Below are 16,087 nucleotides of genomic sequence, written 5' to 3' on the forward strand. Positions count from 1 at the left end.
GAGCCCTTTTTGCATAATAGAGGCTGTCTGACAGCTGCAGCGAGCCAAACACGGTGTGCGGCTGTGGCTGTCAAAGAGAGGAGCCTCATTGCTCCCGGCTCTGTCTCCTGGGAGGCCACCTGGACTGGAGGACTGAGAGGGCAGGAGAGAGTGGGAGGGAAGGGAGTTACCACCATGAAGCTGACTGACCATCATGTACACTGAGGTAAAAAAGCCCACACATTGTAGTAACCACAAATATGGTAGCCCCAGTTCCTTCTGAAGGGGCAACTATCTCTACAAATTTTATCTAATTCTGTCAAAAAATTAAAAGTTTCATGCCACTTCACTTAACAACTCAATGTGTGCGTGCGTACATAACACAAAAAAATACTATACCTATTTTTCTGAGAGCCAACAGAAATAATCCCCTTCTAGAGGGCTACTATGCATGACACTTATCCACTTCTGACAAAGAGAACAAACACTATAGGCATTTTTAAAAATCTATGATCATAAAAGGAGGCTCCAGGTTTTGGAGGCCCCTGGGCCAGACCCCGTCCGTGGGCCCCTCCCTCAGCGGGCCCAGGTCCTCGGTGCCAGGTCAGCAGCTGCTCCGGCTCCCCCCTTGTCCCCCATTGCTGGTCAGGAGCGAGCCGGTGGGTGAGCAGCTGCCCCCCCCATCGTTCCCCCTCCTCCCTCTCCACCTCCTCTTCCTCACCACCACCTTTCCTGGCCAGAGGTACAGGCAGGCGAAAAGCAGGCTGCCATGGTGAAGAAGGGGCGCCACCCAGGGCCCTTGGCGGTGGCCTCCGCGGGGCTGTGGGCCTCCCCAGCTGCCTGGCAAGTCCTCCCTTTGCCGGCCCTGGGAGGCGCAGAAGCCTCGCTCACCCCGGCCATGCGGCCCCTGAAGCGGCCTGAGCAGAATCCAGCCTCGTCCAGAAGCCCTGAACGGAGGTGCTCCGGAAACTTGCGGCCGGGGCCCCCCTCCGAGCGAGAGAGAGACGGCGACGGAGGGACAGCAGGGGGCAGCACAAGACAGCGGAAGGAAAACGGCCTGTGTTGCCTCACCGACTTTGGAAACCAGCTCGCTTTCTTCCCTCCCCCTCAGCATGGTCTGCCCCAGCCGCACTGAATCAGAGGTAAGAGTTTACTGAAATCTTGTTTGCAACTTCCAAGCACAGACTACAAGAACTGGAAGGCGAGAGAAAAGAGACACTAAGTCCAGACTGCAAACATGTGAGTGCTGCTGATTGCGTGGGAAAGGGGTGGGTGGCAAAGACTGGTGTCACTCCTGCCAGTTAGTGTTACTCTGACAAAGGCTGGGATTAAAAGCATACCCAGTAGCTATATTTCAGTGCCTCTGTTATCAAATGATAGTGTGCGCTTTAATAAATACTCGTCACTCTGGGAATTGACTACAGAATTGTGTTTAGCCCTAGGGGAGTGTTGCATACAGTCTAAAGATGCAGCTAACCTGCTTTGTTCTTGGCCTGATCTTGTAGCCTGCTGAAGCAGAGCAGGTTAGCAAGTGCCACTTAGATGTTTCCTTCTTCTCAGCTATGGGTGTTGCTTGGAGACACTTTATCACTACAGAGTGGTATCAACATGGACACAAAGCAGAGCTGGTCAGTTCTGTTTTTTGATCCTTCCCCAGGAGCTATGTGATCTTGGAATCCAACAAGCTGTACATGGAAGAAACTCCATGCAATAACGAACCAAAAGCAGTGGTTGTTGTGCCCAGTAGTAATGAAAGCAAAACCAAGAGCAAAAGGTAGCTAGGAAACAGTGCTGCTTGGCTCTTTTCTTCATAGGTCACAGGGCCTCTGCACAGGTTTTGTATATGCATGTGGATAGCTGTGGTAGAGAATAGTGTTTGTGACACTCTGTTGCTATTGCTGACAATTCTGAGACTTTAGATCTGTGGACAACCTGCATGTCAGGTGCTAATTTTCCTCCTTTTCTATAATAGATAGTGGTTTAAAAACAGGCAATTAGTTCTCTCCACCCATGTTTCCAGCAGAAGAGTCAAGGCCTGGTTTCAGAGCCTGAAGGGATGTGTCTAATCTAAGCCTCTGTTTACCAAACCAAGATGTTTCTATGTCTTAAGGCTAGACATATAGGATTAAAAGGACATAGATAATGCTTGCTGAAGTCTTAAAATCTGGACTGGCAAATGAGTAGGATATCCAACATGTGTTGAGCAGTATAACCTTTTCATGTGGTATAGCAGTATTCTCCTTCCCATGACTACCAGGAACAGATGCAGCAATGATACAGAATGTAAATGTATTTCAGTTGGGTAAGTTGCTCAATTCAGCTTTATATGGTGCAGAAGAGGAGGGTCCTGCACACGTTAAGGGTCCTCACATATCCTTCATTTGGTAATGTCTTTCATTTTTTCATCTGTGCATGCTATGTTTACAGGTTTCCCCCACTCCTGCTGCTGCAGGGAATTTTCCTTGTTGCAGTGGTCAGTTCCATGCCAGTCTCAAGAAGACTTTATGGTGAAGTCAGCTCCCCCAACTACCCTAAACCGTACCCAAACAACAACATCACTACCTGGGACATTTCAGTGCCAAAAGGCTACAGAGTGAAGTTGAATTTCTGGCATTTTGATTTGGAGCCATCCGAAGCCTGCCATTATGATTATGTCAAGGTATATGATGAGCAGAGGCTGGGATACAGAGTGGGTCTGGAAGGGGACTCCTGGAGTCCCAGTAAGGGTATCCATACTGGAGAGTCAGAGAAGGGGTCCATTCTCCATGTTCCATGGCAAAGCATCTTCCATGGCAAAGATGGGAAAGTTGATTTTTTGCTTTCTTTGAACAGCAGGCTAACTTACTCCAGCAAATTTCCCTCAGTTGCAAATTAAGTTTGCCATGTTGCATTCTCCCCATGGATGCTGTTGTTTTTTTAAAAAAAATACTAGCCCAAAATCCCCATAACTATGTGAAACTTGTTGGAGGCTCTTTGGATTTTGACTAATTAGTGCCACGTTTTTAACATTATGCCCTTCTCTCCTTGGGATCTGGCAGATCAAAGCAGACAAAAAAGACCTGGGCCGTTACTGTGGCCAGGTGGACTCAGCCATTGGCAACCACCCCAAAGGAAGAGAGTTTTTGTCCATGGGGAACACGATGCAGCTGTTGTTTCATTCTGACTTCTCCAATGAGGAAAATGGCATCTCTGTCTCCTACAAGGGATTCCAAGCCTACTATCAAGCTGTGGGTGAGTATAGAGGCTCCATGCCCTGCAGAAGGAAGCATGCCGGGTGGATATCAAGAATACTAGCCTAGCTGTAGGCAGAGGCAGTTGCACAGGCAGCTTGCACCCCATGCCAAGCAGGTAGCACAGAGCCCTGGCTGGGAACCAAGAGAACTGACCTTGCTGGGATTCCGGAAAGTGTCTTCTGTCCAGTTTCCTGGAACAAGCAGGTCCAAGGGCATCTGGGTGCAGAAGGATAGAGTCCCTTAGCAATGGAGGGAATGCAGTCAATCCGGGAGCTTTATCACGGGCATATCCCTCTCTGGGATCACTTTTCCATAGTGCAAGAACAGGGTGGGGTGGGAGTTAGCACAGAGTATCTAGCTAGCATCCCTGTTCAGATGTCCTGACATTCCCACCTTGGACTAGCATCTCTGGTGGGAGAGGGAATGAAGGATCATGTGCTCCTGGTTCAGTCCCTGCAATCCCTTAACACAAGAGGACAGTCTTCCTCCTCCTGGTGCCCTGGTGCCCTGAAGTCCAAAACATCTGGAGGGCACCAGCTTAGGGGAGCGTGCAGTAGGAGAATCTGAGTCTCCTTCCCAATAGGAAGAAGTTCAAGAGGAAGCAAATGAGGGACGCCAAGCAAAGTTCCTCATTAAAATAAGTCTCATGTCATGCAGGTAAAGGATTTCAGCAGAGGTCAGTTGATAGTTGCAAAAGGAAGGAGTCTAGTATCCCGATCCTTTAAAAAGTGAAATGAATAGCAGCCATTGGCTAGTCAATTCAGGAGTATGAGCAATGATAATGAGCAAACAATACCCAGTTTTCTCTCTTCAATCCAATCTAATAGACTTGACTTTGATAACAGAAGGAAGTGCCTTCAGTGTAGTTTGCTAAGCACTGTTTGTTATTGTTAATGAAGGTAAATTCCCTCAAAACTTTTTCCCAGCTTTTTTCCAAGTTAATTAACATAGCTTACAAATCTTATATCTAACAGCTTGCAAGACCTTAGACTGAGCTATTCGGTTACTCAGGTATATATTTTAGCAAAATATACAGTTATCACATTTGTTAGTATTCTAATTAATGAACATAATGGAGTACAGCTTTCTGAGGTTAAAGACCCATGTAAACATGTTAATGTTTTGCTTTTACTAAACAGTGTGTTCTGAATTAATAGTAACATACACAACAGTACACTATATTTGCATTATTTATTTTATTGTATTTATTTAAAACATTTACACGCCCCTGCTCATCCATGGATTTCAGGGTGGTCTCTAACCAATTTGTCTCATAATACAAGCAACCATACGACCATACATACTTTTCTGAATTTGGAGGGTTACAGGCATCTGGATTAGATTGTGCCTTTATGTGCTAATGTCATCAAGGCAGTGCACAGCAATTTAATAAATCCCTAAAACAATAAAAATAAGAAGCATAAAACTGTAAAATATTATAACATTAATCAACTACATAATTTAAAGGCCTAACTTTAAAAGATGTGCCTTCACACCCTTTGTAAAAGTCAAGAGAGTGAGGACAAATGGTAGTTCTTGAGGGAGTGCCTCCACAGCTGGGGAGTGACACAGGACAGCCCCTTTTCAGGAATGCCTGGTGAGTGGGTCTTTGTGAGTAATGTTGGCCTTAAAAGGACCTCTTTGAAAATCAAAATAATTAGGCAGGGTCCTTAGATATCCCAATCATAAACGGCATAGTCTTCAGGGAGAGCACAACTGTTTCCAGAACAGGTTGAATCCCAATCCTTAGCCTGTCCACTGACCATGAACATTTTCGTCTTGTTTGGACTTAACCTGCAAAACTTTCTTGTCTCTCCTTATTGGGTATCCCCAGATTTGGATGAGTGTACCCATGGAAATGCCAATGAAGATGGACCTCGGTGCCAGCACTTCTGCCACAACTATATTGGTGGCTACTTCTGCTCCTGCCAGCCTGGCTACCGACTTCAGAGTGATCGGCATTCCTGTCGAGGTGAACAGACAAGTGCCCACCCCAAGGAACCCAGGGAGAGGTGGCAGCTGGTGTAGCAAAGTACCTGTGGGGTTCAAGAGATCGTAGGCTCAAATCCAGCCTTAGGGGAGCCATCAATTCTCGGCCTTAGCCTCTCATCTTCAGTATAAGGATAAGAAGACTGGTTTTTCCTGTAGAGTTTACTGTTGTGATAATGGGTATGAAATGCTTCGAATATCGCAAGCGCTCTACAAGTTTCTAAATATTACTATTTTAGCCAAAGGCTTCATACTAAAGATGATACTGAGTGAATTAACTACTCCCATGGCCCTTTTTCATCTGGTGTATTCACAGGATGAGAAGTTAAAAGGTGGATTTTCCTGCACTTTCACTCTCTTTATGAGTAAAGTGAGGTTTGAAACCTGTGTGAGAAATTGTTAATGCAGAACCGCAGGGATGATCGTTACTTCAGGCTAATTAATGGTGTTGTGTTAGAGAGTAGGGTTCTGGAGGCTGGGCTGCCTGCAAGGGAATAATGCTGCAAAACTCTCCTGTGGTGTGCCTGATTATCAATCAGTAAGCCTTCTTTTGGTTCCCTGGTCTTCAGTGGACTGCAGCAATGTGATGTTCACGGAGCTCTCTGGGTATCTGTCAAGCCCTGGATATCCTCAGCCATACCCAGCTGATCTGCAGTGCAACTACAGCATACGAGTGGAAAAAGGGCTGACCATCACCCTCAAGGTTCTGGAGCCTTTTGAAATCGATGACCACCAGCAAGTCCATTGCCCTTACGACCAGCTTAAGGTACTGCAGATAAATGCAGCCTTTGCTGAGGCTGTTACACTCCATCCCACTTCCTTGGAATGGATCATAAATGGAAAGGGGGAACTTTTAAGCATCCAAGAATTCTTGCAGTTGGTACTTTGGGTGGCTAGTTCTCAGTGTGAATAATATTGTCCCGTATGCTCATGCATTTTTTGAGCTTATGTTGCTATATGCCCTCCGCTTTCCCTGACTGGTGAGAAGTTCTGGTGGAGCAGAGCTTACGTGGCCTTGTCTTCCTTTGGAAGAAGTCACTCAGAGCAGTTGAGGGCCAGTTCACACAATTGAGGGTTACTCCTACGGTTGACAAACCGCCCCCAGATACCTAGACCAGGGGGTTTAGGGACAAACTAGGGCATAGGGACAGTTGGTTAACCCCCTGGTTAACAAAAATACCAGAGTTTTGAGGTGGTTAGTTAACCCGAGCAACAACCCACCCTCAGTTGTACAAAATGCCCCACAACCTCCATGTTTGCTATATTTTTGAAGGATTTTATTTATTTATTTTATTTATTTTTGGGTTTATATCCTGCCTTTTTCCTACCAAGGGCTCAAGGCAGCTTACATCATTCTCCTCCTCCATCTTATCCCCACAACAACCACCCTGTGAGGTAGGTTGGGCTGAGAGTCTGTGACTGGCCCAAAGTCACCCAGTGGGCTCCATGGCCGAGCGGGGACTCGAACCCGGTTCGCCTGAGTCCCAGTCCCATGCTCTTAACCACTGCACCTCACTGGCTCTCTTTTAGGCAACACACCCTTGCCAGGGATGGACAACATGTTAAGCTGCACCAGTAATGGAACTTAAGCAAAAGGGGTGGCATGTCACCAACAAATGCAGAGTGGATAACAAGTCACCAAGGCTTGTTCGCCATGCCGATGATTGTGAGAACGTGTTCGCTGAGCAGTTTTGCACATCATGACAACCCACCCTGCAAACAAACTGCAGAGGGACTGTTCATGAAACAATCCACAGTGCACCATGGGTTATACCTCCCTCGTCCCCTTGATCTTTCCACCAGCATTCCAGGGGTTCTGCAGCAGGACCGACTTGTCTGCTCTTCCTCCACCACAACTGCAAGCTCACTCGTGTTCACTGCCAATTTTTTTTTTACCTTCCAGCCCTGTTTGGAGCTCTCTTTTCACAATTTCTGATCTGACAGCTAGTGATAGCCCCCTGAAGCATGTTGGAGGAGCTGTCACTGGTTTGTCACCCTTCTTTTTTAAATGTAAGAATATTGTGCAAATGTTTTCAAATATTTAAAAATATTTTTTGTCAGACTAAAAATGGCAACCCTTGCTTGGGCAAAGCCCTGAGGGAGGATGTCTGCTGTCAAAGTGCAGCAGGCACCCACCATGGACCTTGACCTAGGAAAGCTACAAAAAGCTATACTTTCCAGTTTGCTGTCTCTTGACAGCTGTCAAAAAGTAGCCTGTCAAGAGAAAGCAAAACCATGAGTGATCTTTGCTCATGAAAGAGGGTGACCTTCCTGGTGAGATCCTCTAGGGTTACTAATTTTTCTTTTTGTCCCTGGCTCTTGCCAGGTTCTTCACACTTTTCCACCCTTTCCTGGGATTCCTGGATTTCAGGCTGTGCGGGTGGGTCCTTGGTTTTGAAGCTTGAAGACATTTGGTTGTACAGGCAGGATGCAAGCTTACTGAGAGCCAGTAAGCACCCACCCTCTTGGAATATAGCCAATTATGAAGGTCAGAAATGTCAACAAACAAGTCAAGTTCACAGTAAAATGAATCAAGAAGTAAGAATTCCTCACCAAAACTTTTCAGAACCCTATGTGACCATAACATGAGTGAAACGAATCTTCCTTTCTTTGCATCGGCAGCTATTTGAACTAGCAGAGCAATTTAGCAGAACGAGGGCCATGAGGGACTGATGTAGGCAGAACAATATTTCTCTTCCTTTATCATTGTTCTGTTCCCCAGAGAGGGATCAAAGAGCTTAAGCTAGTTGGTTGATGGACCAGCTTGATGGTCTTGGGGAACAGAGGATATTAAGGTGTGACTTTTGGCACTTGTACTTCCGAACCCTTCATTTCTCACTAGATCCAAGTTGGGGGAAAAGTGATCCATGAGTTCTGTGGCACAGTGTCTCCGGGGGCCATCGAAACCAACAGCCCTTCTGTAGATGTCCTTTTCCTTACAGACGAGTCGGGAGTCAGCCGTGGGTGGAAGATCCAGTACAGCACAGAAAGTAATGTATCCCCAGTGCAACAGATGAACACAGATGTTACCCAGCCACCTGCCAATGTATCTCTCACCTCCTTTTTTAAAACTCTCGAACAGGAATCCGTTGCCCACAGCCTGTGCCAAATGATGAGTTCACTATCATCAGAGAACTACAGCCCGTGTATCGATTCCAAGACTACTTCATTGTCAGCTGCAGGACTGGATATAACCTGGTGGAGGTGAGGCTTACTTATTCGACTTTTTGCCTCTATCCACCTTTTAAGCATTTTTCATCCAGTGATGTCTTGATCTCACAAGTCCCATTCCCAGATAACTCCTTTCCTTTTACATTTCTCACTCTTTCTCATAGAAACAGTCTGCCAGGGCATGAGAAGCAGCCTCCAACAAAATCTCTCCCCCAGAGGCAAGAAAAAGGTCACACTGTGCTTTTGGTTCTGACTAGAGTCAGAAAAAGATTTGGTGATTGCACAGTTTTGAGGCTGTTGCGAAAAGCCTAGTGAAGAAATGAGGGAACCGAAAGTAGATAATAAAGCAAATAAACAAGACTTAGATGAATGCAGAAGTCAGCCTTTTATGTGGCAGGACTGGCTCTGTGAAAATGGGGAGCTTTTCTGGGCATGGAAGGTGACTTTTCTGCATTGCAGAGAACCCAAACTCTACCAGCCTGCTCCCTAAGAAGCTAATGGAATGATGGCGCCATTTGAAGGCAGAGAATGTGGCTTCCATGCAGAGTTGAGCCCAGTAGTTTCTAATTTATTTTTAAAATAGATCTATGGCTATCCCTCCTATATTCTTTCCCTGCCACATATGAAGTATTCTTTTTAATGCTTCAGCTACAGCATAGTATGGAAATATTGTTATTATTCTATTAATTATTATTAAATTTATTTTTTATTATTATTATTCCTAACAAGAGGAAAATGTGGTATACCAATGCAATGTGATAATAAAAAGAATAGCTATTAGGTTTTTATTTTCTTCAATGTATGCTAAAATGCATTGCTTCTGAACTTCAGAATTTTAATTTGTTTTCCTTCTTGCATGTGAACTTTTTTACTTTGGCTATAAAGTTTTTAAAAAGGTTTATAAAGAAATGAACTACTAAAAACACAAAACAGGAGCGAGATGAAAGGGAGGCCACTTCTAATACATAAGATGCTTGAGGCAGTGCACTTGTCAGCTTGTCCATTGTGACCAATGAGAGGCAGAAGAGGTGGGGGGATTTTCTTCGCAACCACAGCGTGCAGGAACTGTTCAGTCCTTTCCTCTCCTGCTGTGGGCTGGCTGAAAATTCCCATTTAGCCCCATGAATAACACCTGGGACTAATAACTTGGCACAGGTTTTTTCCTGGGACTATTGGTGGAGAGGGAGGGTTGATCCCTCCTTCCCCAGGTGTTGCAGTGCCGTGATGAAAGATGTTGCATGTCCCCTACGTGTGCTTTTAGTGTGTGTTTGTAAAAACTTTCAGGCTTTCTAATAAGCATTTAGTGTAGACCTGGAAAACCTCCAGGCTGCAGGCTAAAGATGGCCTTAGGGGTTCCTCAAGCAGCCCACCAAGCGTCTTTCCCAGGTCCTTTCCTGTCCTCTGTGCTGGTGCCAAGAGCAGAAGAAGAGTTTGTTCCCAGTGTGCAGCAGATCTGAAATAAACCGTGTCTTGTCTGGGAAGGGCATGTCTGAATGGCCTGTGTGTTTGAGTGTGTGAAAATGTGAGAGCGCCATGTGCCAGCAATGGCTCCACCAACATGAGGCAGTGTCACCCCCTTGTTAGCATGTGGCCTCCAGTGTCCTGTGCCAGGCCCAGTCTGGCCCTCTGGCTGAAAATGGCTCTCCATTCCAGAGTTAGTGTCCCCTTTATAGGGCGCTGTACTGTCTTGCCGTAGGACAGCGAATGGGAAACGAGCACTACATGATACTAAGCAGGGGAGCACAGGCAGGATTGTGGACATGACTAATTCACACTGCTTTGTCTGAGCAGGGTCATGAGCGTTTGCCATCCTTCACCGCTGTGTGCCAAGATGATGGGACCTGGCACCGCCAGATGCCCCACTGTGAAAGTGAGTAGCTCTCTTCTGGTGCTTGCCGTGGGGCCCGAGCCATGCTGGCCACAGCACGAAATGGAGGCAGGCAGATCTTGGAATGCCATTAGAGGGAATCTGCTCTGCAGAGCAGGAGCCGCCCTGGCCCCAAGGTCTCTTTCAACCCACAGCCCCACCTGGCATGACTCCTGCTGTGTCAGCCTTCAGAGCTGAAAGGTGACTCACCTGCCGGGCAGCTGCTGGAGGAGCTTCTCGGAGCTATGATGTGCCCTGAGGCTCTGCTCACCTGGTCAGCCCACTGGCTTTCCCAGGATATCAACGCCTTCAGGGCGGCTGAAGACCTGACCCCAGAACTTGTATCTGCATGCCAGACCTCTGTGCAGCAGTCCTGAGGGTGCTTTGCGGCCAAACTGCATCAGCTGCAGGACTCTATCTCAGTTCTGTGACTGAAACGAAACAGAATGAGCACAACAAAGCAAAGCAAGGTGAGGCGGTCTCCAGGGCTGTGACTGAGCATGGGAAGAATGGCACTGGGTGGGAGGCTGCTGAACTCTTTTCGCTCCTGCCCTTGGTTGGCTCAAAATCATTTGGGGTGAAAGCACAGAGGTTCTGCATCCTTTTCCATGTGCGTGAAAATACAGCTTAAGGGTGTAGTTTTCAGCGGACAACTAGCAGGCAAGGTAAAGATTGGGCAGCCCTTCTGCTTTTGGTTTCTCCACTCACAGTCTCTGAGGCTGCTTTTCATTTTTTAAGAAATCAAATCAGCCACTGCATATCACACACCTGAGCATCACGTGTAGCTTCATTTGCGAAAGACACAGCACTTTTGGAGCATGAATCGAGATGCTCCACAGCAGTTTACAGCAGCTTGCCAAGTAACTGCTGAATGTCTACCATAGTTGGGCTTCTGAAGAATGCCTGAGGAAAGTGCTCCTGCGCTCACTCCTAGCCTGCTTGTCTTGCAGTTGTCAACTGTGGTGAGCCTGCAAAACTGCTGAACGGGGCCTTTGATTATGTGAGCCAACCAAAAAATAACAACTACCAGTCCACTATCAGGTACCGCTGCAATGAACCCTACTACCACATGGTGCCCAGGATGGGGACAGGTGAGTCTTGACACAGCAAGAACTGTGTCTCTTCAATCCCATTTTTATCCCATTCTGCAAACACTCAGATGGGATCTCTCTCTCTCTCTCTCTCTCTCAGTTTCAATAAGATATTTCCATGTTGGTGGCACCCTCTCTGAAAAATACTTGCCCCACAAAATCTCAACTGGCCCCAGTCACATCAGGTTAGCACAGGGCTGTGGCTCTGCCAATTCTTACTAATTGTAAGCGACAAAACAGTTTTTGTGCTAGTATTAGTGCATTTTGCATTTCCAGTGAAAGGCCCAGGATGAGTAGGTGGCACAGAATTTCGCTGGGGGTGGGGGCAGGCTCCCAACATTCAAATAAAACAGTGAGTCTCTAGCCCTTGTAGAGCCTGAGAGGGTTCATGCGTGATCCTGCTCACGTGCTACCTGCATTATTGGAAAGCTTCTCAAGAGCTTCTGCTTTGATGTTAAAGCTCCGTCCTGGGAAGCAAAGGAAATAGCTTTGTGCAGAAAAAGCTGGGGATTTAATTGGGTGGCATTTCTTCAGACTCTGTCCCCATGATTTTTGTTGCCTCTTTCAGATACTTATAGCTGCTCCTCTGAGGGTTCCTGGAAGGATCAAAGGGACCAAGAAGACATCCCACTGTGCCTACCAGGTTAGTGGAATGCCCAGGCGCCCCTGCACCTTTTCCTCAACATTGTCAAATGGAGGGCTCCGTATATTCCTAATCAGAAGACATAGTGCAGCTATTCTGTTTTATCTTCCTTAATGCATCTTCTGTGATAAGAGTGACGATGGAAGAAACTGTAGGAAAAGATGGGAGGGGTTATGGTGGAGGACGGTGAGGCTGGGCAGTTGCACAGGAAACGCCTCATCTGGAAGCTCGCTCAGAGAGACGAGGAAGAAAAAGGGGATCCAAAGTGGTGGAGCACGTACCTCACACATGCAGCTAATTAAATCCAAGCGTTTGCTGTCCTCTTCTCTGGGGATGGGAAAGGCCTTTGCCTGAGACTTTGAGGCAAGTGAAGAGGCTATCAGAAGCAGGCACCCCCTTCGTGCTCAGGATTAGGCCCCCATCACCTAGACAGGCTGCAGATGACTAGACACTGACAGTGGCTGAGCAAGAGTGGGGGGGCAGCCCAGATGGAAAACCAGAGCTAGGGTTACAGTCTGCTTTTGAGGGGCATGCTGAGGGTGCAGGAAGGATGGTTGAGCTAGGCCGCTGATTTGTATGAGGGCAGTAGGTGTGAGGGGCATGGAAAGCGGTCAGAGGAATCGCGTAGTGGCTTGCCCAAGCTGAGGAAGTACAGCAAGGCCTTGGAGCTGCCAGCTGCCATTGGAAAGGGACTGGTACTCCTGTACTATTTCCCAGTACAGGAGGAACGTTCCGTCCTCTCCAATATCTTCCATTCCCCTAATGAGAAGGGCATCAACACCTTGATGCGTTGGCAGAAAACATGGAGAGCACTGGGCTGGGTGTACTGTTAAGAACAGAAGGAAAAATTGTGACATGGGAAGGATCTGGCGTACTTGTTAAGAAATAATGGAAGGTGAAAGAGCACAACATAAGGAAACCTTGAATGCGCTATGGAAGAGCATGAGGATAGGATGCCACAGCCTTTCTGAGCATTGTCTTCCTTTGCAGTGTGTGGAATGCCAGACAATCCTGTCTCCCAGATCCAGCGGATTATTGGTGGCAGTGATGCCAAGCCTGGCAGCTTCCCATGGCAAGCAATGACTGTCATGACTGGAGATGCATTGCGTGCTGGAGGGGCATTGCTGAGCGACCGCTGGATTCTCACAGCTGCCCACACCATTCTTCCGAAAGGGCAAGAAAAACCTGACAATAGATCTCAGGCTTTTCTCAAACAAATGGCCGAGAAGGCTGAAATCTTTATGGGCCACACAGTGGTGACTGAACTCTACAAGCTGGGCAATCGGCCTGTGCGCAGGTTGTTTATACATCCAGACTATGTGCAAGGAGAGGATCACAACTTCGATGGAGACATTGCACTTATTGAGCTGCGGGATCCAGTGACCCTTGGCCCTGATGTGTTGCCTGTCTGTCTCCCAAGTTCAGGGAATGACTCATATTATGTTCCAGGATGGATGGGTTATGCCAGCGGCTTTGGAGTGGAGAAGAACATCCTTGCTAACAAGCTGAAATATGCACCAATCCCAGTGGCTGACCGTGAGCTCTGTGAGGGGTGGTTGCGGGGAAAGCAGATTAACAAGCAGGACCCAGCCTTCACAATCAACATGTTCTGTGCAGGTTCCCCTAAGGAAGGAAAAGACACCTGCCAAGGTGACAGTGGAGGAGCCTTGACTGTGCGTGATCCCGAGACTGAACGTTGGGTGGCCACAGGCATTGTATCTTGGGGCATTGGTTGTGGCAAAGGGTATGGCTTTTACACTAAAGTAATGAACTACCTAGATTGGATCAAGGGCATCGTGGGGAATGACTGGCTCTCAATGCAGGTGCCTTATTGACATACTGAAGGGAGTGTAAGCAAAATTAGGGCCTGAAGATCGAAAGCTACTGCTCATTTTTTTGAAAGAACATGCAACTTTAATGTTCTTTTCCTTTTTAATTCCCAGTTCCCACAAGGAGGATAGTCTCTCAGAACAAACAAGTAGAGCCTTAACTTGCAGACCTACCTATCAATGCCCCCTTTATCAATCCATCAGTCACTCAGAAAGCCTTGGCCGATAAGCCAATTAAATCAAAAATAGTTTGAACTCCCACTGATTCTATAAACTCAAAAACATTTCTGTACTATTTGTTTGTACCAATGGACAAATAAAAAAGTTATAGCCCTATAGCAGTTCTGGATGAGGCTGTTACTGTGCAATGTTATTGCCTCTTTCATTTAATTTTATGGGAGGTCCAGACAATGCTTTCTTCAATTTGTAGCCCCCCCCTCCTACTGTTTCTCCCATGTTTTCTTACCAGGGGAAAAAAACATTCAGGAAGGGAAGGTAGTTTAACTGGGGCTTTTGAGCATGTTTGATTAACATTTGATAGGGTGTCCGAGAACTAGATCAAATTACTTTACAGGCTAGATTTGGTGTTCAGGTCATTAGTGGACCATTGCTGATTTGAGGATATGTAAGAGTTCACACCGGCACATAGTTATCACTGGCTGACTGCAGCATCCAGTCCTATATGATTTAATGGTACCATCCAAGATCTAACAATGCAAATGAAGCTTTCCTATCAAGATGGTTTTTGATGGTGGCTGGTCACGAAGCATAATACTTGCAGTAATCAAGTGCACAGAAATCACGTGGTACCCATGGATATGAAAATTAGACTTAACCCTAATTGGACCTTTCCTTTTCATTTCTCCTATGCACTTTTTGATTATCACAATTTACCAACAGTATTATATTACTAGCTTTATTCTCTCTGATACTTTCCTAACTCAGCTTCTCAGCTAGGTACAGTATGTTAGTGTAATGCTATTAGACAAACATATTATAGCTTTCAAAAATGCCCCACTATTACCTGGGAGTTTCTTTGCTCCTTTTTAAATGGCCACCAGGGAATGTTTGGTACAGCTGTAACACCCCCTGCTCCACAGTGACATTCTGCAAGTATTAAAAATCACTGCTACAGAAACATTAGTGTTTTGTTTTAATGCTCTCCTACTTTTCTCTGTTTTACTGCATATAATGCCATCATGCAGGCAGAGGTGTGTGTGTGTGTGTGGCCATGAAGCGCAATGTGGTTATGGAAATCAAGACTTGAAATAATCCAGTTAATGGGACTTGGTGATCTCACCAGGGTCAGAAGTGGGTTGGAGCACCCATCTAAGTTCACTCCTGTTCACTCCTTCAGCAAGAGTAACATGCTACATTTTGAAATACAGCTGGAGAGCTGTGGAAGCCTGGCTGCCCACTGACACTGGCTGACCTGGTGCTCACCAAACAGGGATCAAGCAATGACAGGGTTCATACAATGCAGCAACCCATTGTAGCCACAGAGGGCTATTTTGTGCAAACTGCACTTCTTAATGGAGTAATTTATTCCAGTTTCCCTTAAAATGGTGGACTTCACCCACCAGAGTTAACCACCTGCAACACATTGTTTAATTATTCAATGATACAACCCATTTCCTACTTTTCAGCCTATACCATGCCCTAAGTTAGTTTAGAATGAAAACATAAACACACTGTTTAGGTTGTGAGAGAAACATTATAAATGTTCCTTTCTTAGTTTCCCAAGCTTGGTAAAGAAACTGACACATGAAAGTAGATAGTGTGTGATTAAAGAGATGAGTAAGTTAGATACTAACAGCACAGCTACATTCAGACTTTGTCATCCTATGTGAGAAGTAACAACAGGGATTCAATTGAGCTGAGGATGAGACTTGGAGCTGAATCCTTTGAAGGGTAATCTTTAAATAAGGTGTGAATAGAGGTAAGGCATGCCAAGGTGTTGGACGAGTAACCAAGAAGGTGGGGCTGATGGGAAAGCATCTTCAGGAGTGATGTCAACTATAAAGGCATTGCTCTGTTATTGATCGGGTCTGTCCCCTTGAGTTCAGCCTATACACAAGTGTATAATCAGTATTGCCTCGTATACCATATATTGCTGTTTTGCTTTTTCCAGTCTATTTGACCTGTGTCCTGCAGGATCTGACAAGGTAATAAGGATTACTTTATTCCAAGATGGATAGGGTTAGGGTGGATCAAGGGCCCTTGATGTTACTGCAGTCAGTTCATTTTGCAGCTTTCAGTTTCTAGCCTTCATGGTGTCCCAGAAA

At 46.2% G+C, this 16,087-nt stretch overlaps 1 protein-coding gene across 3 annotated transcripts; it reads left to right on the forward strand.

The window, feature by feature from the left end:
• Window positions 1-1,075: 1,075 nt before the first annotated feature.
• Window positions 1,076-14,940, forward strand: C1R (complement C1r). Of its 3 annotated transcripts, none has more exons than XM_044449678.1 (11): window positions 1,076-1,121; window positions 2,407-2,638; window positions 3,018-3,210; window positions 5,047-5,184; window positions 5,771-5,967; window positions 8,044-8,191; window positions 8,284-8,405; window positions 10,164-10,242; window positions 11,190-11,330; window positions 11,899-11,973; window positions 12,964-14,940. In XM_044449678.1, the coding sequence occupies exons 2-11, from the start codon at window positions 2,462-2,464 to the stop codon at window positions 13,806-13,808; spliced, it is 2,115 nt and encodes a 704-aa protein (XP_044305613.1). In that variant the 5' UTR covers window positions 1,076-1,121; window positions 2,407-2,461; the 3' UTR covers window positions 13,809-14,940. The 3 variants fall into 3 exon arrangements, with proteins under 3 accessions (XP_044305613.1, XP_044305612.1, XP_044305611.1); XM_044449677.1 differs by having other exon boundaries at window positions 1,079-1,218; XM_044449676.1 differs by lacking the exon at window positions 1,076-1,121 and adding an exon at window positions 1,458-2,281.
• The last annotated feature ends 1,147 nt before the right edge of the window (window positions 14,941-16,087 follow it).

Source organism: Varanus komodoensis, unplaced genomic scaffold (assembly GCF_004798865.1).
Source record: "Varanus komodoensis strain SLA01 unplaced genomic scaffold, ASM479886v1 scaffold60, whole genome shotgun sequence".
In the NCBI taxonomy this organism is placed as follows: Eukaryota; Metazoa; Chordata; class Lepidosauria; order Squamata; family Varanidae; genus Varanus; species Varanus komodoensis.

Coding starts and splice junctions, on each gene's coding strand:
- C1R (XM_044449676.1), top strand. CDS start 2,199: ATGTGGTATAGCAGTATTCTCCTTCCCATGACTACCAGGAACAGATGC. Junction 2,282..2,406: donor TGTAAATGTATTTCAGTTGG/GTAAGTTGCTCA, acceptor CTATGTTTACAG/GTTTCCCCCACTCCTGCTGC. Junction 11,331..11,898: donor GGTGCCCAGGATGGGGACAG/GTGAGTCTTGAC, acceptor TGCCTCTTTCAG/ATACTTATAGCTGCTCCTCT.